This window comes from Bactrocera dorsalis, chromosome 5, assembly GCF_023373825.1.
Source record: "Bactrocera dorsalis isolate Fly_Bdor chromosome 5, ASM2337382v1, whole genome shotgun sequence".
NCBI lineage: Eukaryota > Metazoa > Arthropoda > Insecta > Diptera > Tephritidae > Bactrocera > Bactrocera dorsalis.
Window position 1 is genome coordinate 35030586 of NC_064307.1, and position 12015 is coordinate 35042600.

At 36.8% G+C, this 12015-nt stretch overlaps 1 protein-coding gene across 3 annotated transcripts in view; it reads left to right on the forward strand.

The window, feature by feature from the left end:
- The first annotated feature begins 1238 nt into the window (after window positions 1–1238).
- The window catches only part of LOC105221817 (neuropeptides capa receptor), a 157258-nt gene continuing 146481 nt past the window's right edge, over window positions 1239–12015 (forward strand). The window contains exon 1 of one of the 3 annotated variants that reach the window (XM_049459235.1): window positions 1239–2592. In XM_049459235.1, the coding sequence (XP_049315192.1) occupies window positions 1882–2592 (711 nt within the window). In that variant the 5' untranslated portion in view covers window positions 1239–1881. The remainder of the gene's footprint in view (window positions 2593–12015) is intronic. The other 2 variants (XM_049459234.1, XM_049459236.1) reach the window with 2 other exon arrangements.

The following is a 12015-nucleotide window of genomic DNA, read 5'->3' on the forward strand; positions in this document are numbered from 1 at the left end:
TATGTGTTCTTGTTTTAACATGGTAAATAACTGGTTACTCGTCGGAAAGGTATTTCAAGAATTCTCTACCAGTAGAGAGTACTCGAGTTAATAGCTTAATAGATGAATGTTCGGATTCCAAAGTGTTGATGATGATCAAGAATCTAAATTCAGATTATCGAGACCGACTGTAAATGATATCGGTTTTTATGTGTTATATTACTTTATGGCGCTTTCATTTCGCTCAAAAATTTTCGCATTCGTTCTATCCTAGCTCAGGCTTCGTATTTTTTCAATAGTTGCAGATCGCTGTGCACTTTTCTCAGACTGTTGCGTTCCAACTAGAAAAAAGTGCAACGTTTTCCGCTCTTCTCAAAACATGAGGTTAAGAATGTCACAGTGAATGTTATTGCCTAATCATTTATCGTTCTCTGATGGTTATTTTTTTGTATCAAGTTATTAAGCTATTAGGTCTACAACTTTGCTTCCGCAAAGTTTTTTTTTTGTAAATTTAAGGCTTTATTGTTACAAAAATGTTATTCAAAATATTGGCCGTCCCTAGCTATACTACTTTTGACTATCTTTCTGGCAGCATGCGTATTCCGTGACGAAAGAACTCCTCACCTTTCTAATCCAATTTTTGACTTCTTTATAAGAACTGAAGTGCTCGTTAGCTAGACCGTGTGCCATCGATCGGAACAAGTGGTAGTCAGATGGAGCAACGTCTGGAGAATACGGCGGGTGGGGTAAGATCTCCCATTTCAGCGTCTCCAAATATTTTTTGACCACCTTTGCGACGTGAGGTCGAGCATTGTCATGCTAGAGAATGACTTTATCGTGTCTTTCTTCGTACTGTGGCCGTTTTTCTTTTAGTGCTCGGCTCAAACGCATCAATTGCGTTCGGTATTGATTTCCTGTGATGATTTCACTGATTCAAATGCAGAGCATGAACTTGGCACCGTGAATTTTCGGTTTTGCCGTCGACGTGGAGGCATGTCCAGGCTTACCCCATGACTTTCTTTGCTTATGATTATCGTAGTGGACACATTTTTCGTCGCCAGTTACAATGCGATGTAAAATTCCCTTTCGGTTGTGCCTTTGAAGCAGCTGTTCACATGTAAAGAAGCGCCGTTCAACATCTCTTGGTTTCAAGACGTAAGGAACCCAGTTTCCTTGTTTCTGAATCATCCCCATGATACGGCTTGCTGTGTCACTTGCAACGATTCGACCATTTCCTCTTGGGTTTGAAATACATCTTGATCGAGTAATGCTTCCAATTCAGCATCTTCGAAAATCTTCTCCCTTCCACCACCATGCCGGTCTTCGACATCATAATCACCATACTTAAAACGTTGAAACCATTCGCGACATGTTCTTTCACTTAGGACAGCCTCACCGTACGTATCCGAAAGCATTCGATGAGCCTCGACCGCACTTTTCTTGGAATTAAAAAAGAAAAGCAAAACTTCTCGCAAATGTCGAGTATTCGGCTCAAAAAGTGACATTTTCAGTTGAGAATAAATTTTGGATGCAAACAGATCTCTACAAATACAAGTTAACTTCGGCTGCACTGAAGTTGTAATACCCTTAGAGTTGCATAGCATAAAAGGATGATCTTTTCTTGGTTTTGCACGGGAAGAAATATACTCATAAATTAGATAAAATAATTTGCATATGAAAATAAATACTAATAAACCTAATATTTTTTAAGCAAAGATGCTAGCGCGTAAACCAACCAAGGACAAATTCAAATCTATATCAAGCTAATTTAATATAAAAAAACTATTTATAAATGCAAAGTGTTTTTCATAGACTAAAGAATAATAGTGTTAAATTAATATTGTGAAAATGCCAATCTTAGTGCAAATTGCCAAGCAAATGATAACCTAAATAACGGCCGAAATGAATTTACTAGCGCCCGCCTTGAACATAACCACCGAACTCCCCACCATCCACACAAATGCTAGCAGCTATGCTTTCACCAATAATTTACTCGCTGAAAGCTTCAACAACAGCAATGCGTTTCTTGATGAACATTACGCTAACGGTACAGACGTTGGCTTTTTCGATGGCTTCGTGAATAACGGCAGTGAGAGTGCTTTCAACGAGTTAATCGCCAATCTAAGCACAATTGCATACGACTTTGGCAAACAATTAGTAAGCACAGTAATCGATGCAAATGCCGAAGCTACAACGCCCGCCGTCAGCACAACACTCATCCCACCGTCAGCAGCGGTGTCGGCAGCGACGATGCCCGCTAGTGCTGCCAGTTCTGCCAATAGTAATAATGTGGACTACCACAATGTGTCATTATCGCTGAACAACTGGTGGCTTAACACCACAAATTCAACGACACTAACCACCAGCGATGAAGGGATGCGGAGAGAAGGCGACGTGCTCAATTTCGCCACAACTACGGCTAGAGCGAATGCGCGGAATACGAGTACTGATGCTAATAGTTGGGTGACAAACGCACAAAATATTTACAGCAACTACGACGACGAAGAATTAGACCCATGCCATCCAAACAATTCGAAATTCAACTGCACACAGACTGATTTTGTGAAATTCCTGCTTGGACCACAGACGCTGCCGCTCTATAAGGCGTTGCTGGTGAGTAATCATACAATTTGCATATAATTTATTGTTTGTAGTATGTATTGTTTCCGGCATGAAATCTCTAGAGTCAACTCAAGTTTATACCTATTTGTAACTTGCTAAAAGTAGAGACATCTGAAAGGTTGTAAGTAAAAAGAGCGAAGATAACTGAATTGATTTCGGTATGTGAGTGCGTTAGTTTCCCTTAAGTTAGGTTAGGTTAGGTTAAATGGCTGATCCAGAGATCGCACATGAACTACTAAAAGAATATTTTGTGAAGTCAGAAATCTCACAGTTCGGCGAGATGTTTGAAAGAGTTAGCTTCCAGATACCATATTTAAGCCATGATCTGGCAACGCGGCACAATCAAGAAGAAACTGTTGAGATGATTCCACCTCGTCATTAGCTGCTGCAGCTGGCATCCAGTAAGATTTCCACCCTTAGCACCCATAGCTTGTTATTTTAGAACCCCTTTACTAAGGAGAAACTAGCCTTACTGAAAGCATCAGAGCTCACTGGATCTTTTACAATCGATCTTGGGCCAAAAGTATCTTGCGTCAGCGCGTGAATGGATGGCAGCCCAGCTATGCAGTTAACACACGAGGAGAGGGAAGCACATACCCAATTTCATTTTTTGATTGTTTTTTGCACTTTCTGTAATTCATTTTATTAATTCATTTATTAGAAATATGCAGTACTAAATTTAATACAAGAAGCTAAAGAAGCTCATCGCCCATGCTCGTCTGATATACTTATGCACGTGTATATGTGACTGTTAAATAACCAAATGGCATTTTTGAACGCCTCTGCATTATCACGAAAGAGCTGCTTCCACAGCTCTGAAGCTTTATACAGTTATTCTATTTGGCATGCTAATGAGTTCGGTGTTAGCGCTCTACCCGTAGACGCCTACGACGCCGCCTAAACTAACGAAGCAACGCTATCCTGCGCTGTTAGGCAAATATTTATCTGTTGATTTCGCCATTTCACTTTAACTCCTTGGCGTCGACAATTTTTTGATTTTGACCCACGTGCCCAGCACGCCCACTCGAAGATGTATGAGTGCAAATGTAGATACCCGTAATCATGCAAAATTAAATTTACGAATATTTTTGTAAAATTTATTTTTGAAATGGCAGGGGATTAGCTGGAGAACACGACGCCTAGCATCCGTTTGTTTTTTCACCATACACGGCGTGGGCGTTATGCAAATTGATACTATTAGGTGCCGGAAAAATATTAGTTGTGTTAGATCTGTATGCATTTTTGGTAAAATTTTTGTTATTTTGAAAATATTAACATTATTAACTATGATCGTACGAGTACTGGCTTGCCACTAAATAAAGAGTAAATCGTATTGCATGGTGGAAAGTTCTTTCGCATAGTTTTTGTTGCTCTCAAAATTCATAAAATTTTATTGGCACTCATAAAAGTGTCTGCAACAATTTGAGCGTTTTAATATACAAATGGATATATTCGACACCCTATCCGCCTTGAATCTTTCACATCACATGTTGGCCCAGAAATGGGATTTGTGTAAATACTTGTACGGTATTGCGTATTGGTGTCGCCATAAATTAGTAGTCAACAATTGTAGGAAGTTTTAAGCTCACTAGCAGGACAATTCCACTTATCCATAAATGAGATTCCACGCCATAAGATTTTTCCGGATCCGAGGCAAAGTTAATGCCATGCAAGCTGGCTGGCGTTGATCAAACGAGAACTGTGAGAACTGAATCCACTGTGAACGAACAAAAGAGAGCTTTATAGGCATTTGGAACAAATAGCTCAGAGCTGATGTAAATCAATAACCAACTGCCAGATGATGAAGAAGATAATGTCCAAGAATAATGAAACAAGAACTAAGGACTTATTACATAGGTACAGAACTATTATGGACAGAATTACGGCTACCAAAATGGGGTACTGATCTTATTCGAAAGCGAGATCATTCATTATGATTTATAAGGTGAATTAATGATAGAATATTAAATTTTGTAATGTCGGCAGAAGGCGTGGTTGCAGTCTGATTTCAACCACTTTCATACTGTAACGATAAGATTTCAGGATAATATTATAATTTACATGTGAAATTGGTTGATTAGTTGGTAATAGATTTTACCCAAAAGTGGGCGGCCACACCCCAATGGTATATCTTACACTTGTGAAACATCTTTACCTTGAAATTGAGTACTTCTGGTATTCATTAAAGACTGCTCGAGATTTTAAGAAAACCAATATTTGAAAGGTAGGCGTAGTTATCAACCGATTTCATCTATTTTTGCGCTATTTTTGTGCGGGAGTGCTAAAAAGACTTGGCCTCGGCAAGTTTGGTGGATTTAGCTTGAACTGTTTATGATATAAGCATGAACTTCAAATGTATAAGTGGACATGAGCAAGCCAAATCCTTAACACATTTTTTCCACAGACGCCAATTTCTTAATGTATTTTTATTAGCGAGATTTTGAAGGCGTAACAATGATCCAATTTTTTTCGTTTCCAATACAAGTCTTCTCAGATTGTCAAGGAAAATGCGTATTAAGTTTCTTCACGATATCTCAATTCTTACTCAAGTTGTCTTCTTGTACGGACAGATGAACAGACAGAAGGACATCCGGAATTCAATTCGTTTCATCATCTGGACCAATAAAAAATATACATATATCATAATATCTATCTGTTTTACTTTTAGCGTTTACAAACAACCTCATATACTTTGAGGAACAATTTGTTCAACTCGAAACCGAGAAAAAAAAATTTACTAGTCCACGATTTTGCTCGACAATCGAATCCAAAAGGAACAAGTAAGGAAGGGCTAAGTTCGGGTGTCACCGAACATTTTATACTCTCGCATGATAAAGTGATAATCGAGATTTCATTATCCGTCATTTACATATTTTTTTAAACGTGGTACCTCAGCTCAAATACCGTACTTGTGTAAAGTTTTATTCCGCTATCATCATTGGTTCCTAATGTATATATTATACAGAGAAGGCATCAGATGGAATTCAAAATAGCGTTTTATTGGAAGAAGGCGTGGTTGTGAACCGATTTCACCCATATTTCGTACATGTCATCAGGGTGCTAAGAAAATATTATATACCAAATTTCATTGAAATCGGTCGAGTAGTTCCTGAGATATGGTTTTTGGTCCATAAGTGGGCGACGCCACGCCCATTTTCAATTTTTATTAAAAGCCTGAGTGCAGCTTCTTTCTGCCATTTCTTCCGTAAAATTTTGTGTTTCTGACGTTTTTTGTTAGTCGGTTAACGCACTTTTAGTGATTTTTAACATAACCTTTGTATGGGAGGTGGGCGTGGTTATTATCCGATTTCTTCAATTTTTGAACTGTATATGGAAATGTCTGAAGGAAACGACTCTATAGAGTTTGGTTGACATAGCTATAGTAGTTTCCGAGATATGTACAAAAAACTTAGTAGGGGGCGGGGCCACGCCCACTTTTCCAAAAAAGTTAGTTCCAAATATGCCCCTCCCTAATGCGATCCTTTGTGCCAAATTTCACTTTAATATCTTTATTTATGGCTTAGTTATGACACTTTATAGGATTTCGGTTTCCGCCATTTTGTGGGCGTGGCAGTGGGCCGATTTTGCCCATCTTCGAACTTAACCTTCTTATGGAGCCAAGAAATACGTGCACCAAGTTTCATCATGATATCTCAATTTTTACTCAAGTTACAGCTTGCACGGACAGACGGACGGACGGACGGACAGACAGACATCCGGATTTCAACTCTACTCCTCACCCTGATCACTTTGGTATATATAACCCTATATCTGACTCTTTTAGTTTTAGGACTTACAAACAACCGTTATGTGAACAAAACTATAATACTCTCTTTAGCAACTTTGTTGCGAGAGTATAAAAATAATAGGTTGTCAACAAAGTCTTGCGGTATTTTCGCTAGTTGGCGCTGAAAACGCGTAGTTCTAGTTTTATTCGTCGCATCGGGTCATGCTATACCTTTTTGGAAAGCTCATTCTAACGCTTTTTCCTGTTTTCGTATCAAAATTAACAATTACACTGTGATATTAAAGCCTTCTTCGTACGATCTCTCATTAACGAAGGGTTATGCTGTCTTGCTGGTCGCTATTAAAATAGCTGGCGATTAGCTGCTAACGAACAAACCTATATTTAATTAAAATGTTTGTTATATGATCCAAAATATTTATAATTCAACTCTAACCACAAATTTTGTTCTCTTTTGTTCCAAAGAGGGAAACTTTTAATTGCTTCGGAAATTTGGTGATAGCTCAGGGTTTTTACATATATACATATTTTCATGCTAATATTTGTATATAAAGGGTGAGCTGAAGACGAAGATGTGTTTTCTCTTTACTATATTAAATTGCGCAGTTGCGAAGCTTTATCAGATCTACCCAAATGCTAGATTTATTATATATATTTTCAGCGCAGCGTTTGGAGCACCCTATATGCAAAACTACCACATACATACAGGTAGACTGGTATACTTATATGTAGAAGCGTCTGCAAATTTACTCTTTCTGACTTGTTGTTTCCAGTGAGCTTAAAACTTTTGGCAGTTATTTAATGTGTTAAAATTTGTTTTATTTAGTTACCCTTCAGCATTGAAGCCTTGAAGAATCGCTGTTGTGTTAGTAATGCATTTTTGCATACTTTTAAATAGTTTTCAATTTATTTGGATTTTAGTTCGAAACGAGCAACACATGGCTTGAAGTGCTCTTTGATTGCATCGTTAATGCATACGCTGCGATGCTTGCTCTCTTGCATAAGTACAATTTGGGCACTGAATTTCTGGGGGTTGGGCAGCCCAATTTCATTTACTTTAAGTAGCCTAATAATACTTTGCCTCTCAAATGTTCTGGCGACAATGGGTTTCACTGTATGGTTAATTTTGTCAATTTTCATCGATTCTATTTTGTTCTATCATTCGTGTTCACCACATCGCCCTCCACACTAGTCTGATCGTGCCGATTGGACATATTTGCAACACCAAACGCTACAAGCCCTTCAAGATGAACTGCATTTATTATTATTATTTCAAGGTCTTCCAATATTAACCTGCTAAAGTCCTTTTCAACTACACTGTATTTAAGAAGACAGAGCCTTTCTCCGTTGTAGCGTATGTCACCTATGAACCAAGTAGAGTTACTTTTTTCAATATCACACGTGAATCGTGTCAAGCTGACACGTCATGTTTTCAGTATTGTTTGTAATTTCATCTTGGAAAGACTTACAACGCTTAAAAATCTTTCAAATTTATTATGTAAATTTTGATTCTGTAAAGATTGTGTTTCGCGCGCTCCGCTCAACTTATAGTCCACATAATCGCCATACTGAGCGTACTATTCGCAACGCTATTACCCATCTTGAAACCCAGCATTTTCAATTCATTTGTCTAATGCATCTTCTAACTACGACTCCTGGATCTTGATTTTTTTAACTACAATGCACTCGGCAATCCACTCTTTAACGAGTTGACAACAACTAAGCCAATATTATCTTTGTTTTAATTTTTCCATGTACACGTATGCGTTGGGCAACTCGTAATTATTGGTTGGTCCTGCGGAAAGACAAATTTTCTCCGTTGGACATTTGTTCATCTCCATTCCATATATTACACGTCCCAAATATTTATCTTCTTGCTGACAGTTCCTTCGGATCTCAGTCTGATGTTATGGCCATTAATGGTTCATCAATAATATATTCAATGGTGTTAGCTATCAGGCAATTATAGTGACGGCGGGATATCACATTCTTATTTCCATGAGCTCTATAGAGAAATCGTAAGTTTGGGGTCTCTCAATCAGTGTCGACTATCCTTTTGAGTTCCAGGTTTGTGCGAGCCATCAGCTTGTCAAGCATTTATCTTGATCTTCCCTTATCCGAAATTGTTCCACATAAAGGTACTTATGAAAATGGTTGACTTTTTTATTTCACCAACGCCAGTAGTTCTCTCCGAGTTACACAATAACTTCTCTCTGATTTCCTTATCGTCTATCCCAAACCTGAATTTTTTGCAAAACCACCGTCAAGTAGAGATGCTTGACATCGTAGTTGAAACGCTTCTGACATCACAAGCATTACTACTGATGACAAGACGTAGCTTAATTAATATGACATCCAAACGATCCAACAATGTTCAAAGAACTATAGAAAGGCGATTCAAAATTGAGCTGAACCCGAAAAATTCGCTGAAGACACTCCCAGCCACGCCTTATGGTAAGTGTCTAGAAATAATAACTAATATGTTTATAATGGCTCCAGAAGAGTCTATAATAATAATAATGGGTATTAAATTTATTTTTTCCGTGTTTGGGTCAAATTTGGTAAGATAGTAATAAATGAAATAATAATAACAACAAAAAAATTATTTAAGTACATATACATACATAATGCGAGCAAGAACATGCAAATAATTTATAAGTTTTCGCCAAATGTTCGAAACAGATAAGCTATGTAAATTATTTTTTTAAAATATGTGGCCCGAATTGTATGTTCACACGCATTTGCATAAAAAGCGCTTTAATAATGTATGATTGCCCATTCAAGTCGTTCATATTAGGCGTGTAGCAAATAAAAGCGAAACTTTCGCAAATGTGGCGAATTTAATTGCGTGAATTTCCTTACGACAGCACCACATTTGCTTTATTGCACGCAAGTAGTTTAACATTTTCCTCTGCAGATATATATAAATGTGTTTGAATATATATAATATGTATGTATATTTATATAAGAGCGACCGCCAAACAATTTAAAGCACGCCATTGCCTTTCTGTAAATTCTTAATGGCATGCTTTTATGCCACAACATAATCGAAATTACTTTTTCGAAAGTTGGTCGTTATAGCTTCAGAAGCGTACTTTCGGTGGGTGGTTTTCATTTATAGTTTTTGTCTTCGTGCTCAATGAAATCTACTCAAAACTACGCACAGTTAAAAACAATTTTGAGCCATGGCCACTTCGTAGAAATGTTGTATTGGTTTGGTTTTGTTACAAGAACTTTTCAACATGAACACTATTCCTATGTTAGCTGTGGTAAGCAATGACCAATTTTACCCACAAATTCAATATTATAAGCTTTCAGTTTGGTATATAACGGCAACCGAAGCGAAGGTTTGAAATTCTTATAAAATCGGGTCAATTCTTCTCTTAGCTAATACACCACTGTAATCAAAAAGTAAAGAGAAATGGTATTTTAAAACTCTCGGGCATCAGGAAGGTTTTTTTAGGTTGGTAAGGTAGTATATTACAATATTTATAGTATAAATAGTATAAGACGTTCAAAGCGTGCCAAGAACGCTTAAAAGATAAACCGCGCTCTGGACGACCATCGATCTCTACCAACGACGGCTATTAAATATTTGGTGCCTGAAAATCGTCGACTGACCAATAAAAGTTTTGATGATAGTGTTGGAATATCTTCTGGCTCAGCCCAAACTATTTTGAGAATGTTTCCTGTCTCAAACACATTAACTCTCCATCAAATTTTTTATCACGACAATACATTCTGCCATATTTTATTGGTTCTTCGCGACTTTTTTGTTCAAAGCTCAATTCATATCGTTCCGCAACTATCGAAATCGCCTGATATGACTCCGTGCAAGCTCTGCCTATTCAGCAAACATAAATGGCCTAAATGGGGATGCCGTTTTGACACATTTTCGTGGAGGCTATGTCAGCAACAAAATATTCCGTCAGTTAAAGGCGCTTGGATCCATTAGGAATCACATCACCTCACTATCAGTATATTGGCCTTTATGAATTTGCTGGGGCTAGGTGAGTCTTTGTGATTCAGAATAGGGCATAATAGGCCTACGGTCGCAGTTCAATCCTAGTCTTTCTCCTTTATTTTATCTCCCACCAGTAACATTGTATCCCCATGCATAAAAAGGATGCAATCGGGGTCTAGTATACAGATTGTCAAGCATCCGCCTGGCTATATTTCTTATACTTGTATATAGGACAATTTGTAAAGTTTCGTAATAAAATTCAAAGGACATCTATTTCTGGTAATTATATGTTGCAATACTCATTAAATCGAGTAAAATATTCCCTATCCCATATATGATACCTTGCTCGAGCCTTAACAAGCCCTTTATTTTCAATTTGAAGCTCTTTTTTATAAATTCTTATATACAATATAAGGTACCAAAAAAGAGCAAAAACATAAACTACACCCTAATACATATACAAAGTTATAGTATTTACGTATTTATATAAATATGCCTTGTTCTCTAGGTTAATACTGTTTGCATTTTGTTTCAGCTCTTAACCGACAAGGGGAGCGATTTATATCAATTTTCGTTTGGCCTTGTAGCGTTGAAATATTTTAGTATTTGGAAATTCTGGTTGTGCTCAACTACAGTTGTTTATAGACATACATACGCACGTACATACAAATTTGTGATGCTTTGCTTTTACTTTTAACTGCTTACATACATACAAACTATATCTACGAGTATAATTTGTGCATAAGTAAGCTTGTTGTTGTACACTAAGTGCATAGCATTTGCCAGTTCTCAAAGCGTTGAAGTGCAAATACATGGAAACACCACTTTAATGGCGAGAAATGCAAAAATATATTCAATTGCTCTCGAGTTGAACGAATCTGCTCTAGAAAGCTGTTTTCTGTTTATTCCGGCTCTGCATGAAGGCATTGTATAAGTTGCTAATTAAAGCCAAGGACCGAAAAACGTGAATATGTTTTATGTTTTAAAGAAATCAGATAGGAAAATGTATGTCTCGCTTCCAACTACTTGAAAAAATATCTTGTTCCTTAGATTTTATAGGAAATTGAATGCTCTACAAAAAGGTCTCCTACGAATTTTTCGTAAACCCAACCATTTAAAAGATATTAACAGTTAAGTTTGATTATTTTTAGGAAAATTATTTATTTCTTATGAATTTTATAACTCAATGAAAAAAAATTATTATGAATGATGAAACTCATGGGTTTTTGGAGAATCTTTCTTAGAGGTGTCTAGGAACCTATTTTTCAGAGTACCAAACGAAAAAAAAAAAAAAATTTGAATCACCCTATTATACTGCACATATTAATGGCCGATATGAGTAAGTTATCTTAATAAAATTGAGACTGTGTGTTTTTATAACAACGGTGCATACTTGTATTTGTTCTTGGACTGAATAAAACTGGATGAATATTTGCCTTTTGTACCTGAATGTATTATACAGACTATGAAGTTTGCAATTGTTTTGAAAGACCTCTTTTAACTATTTGGTTATACTGGGAAAAATACTTCAGACTGCAGAACAAAAACATCAGTATGATATATAAATCAGTTTACAAAGGGACTAGATAAAAGATAATGTTTTCAAGATTTATATAGAGAACTTGTATAGTGTATGTTTTATAAACTTGCGAAGCTGTTTACCTACACTGTGCTTTATTTTTCTTTTTTCTTATAACTAATACCA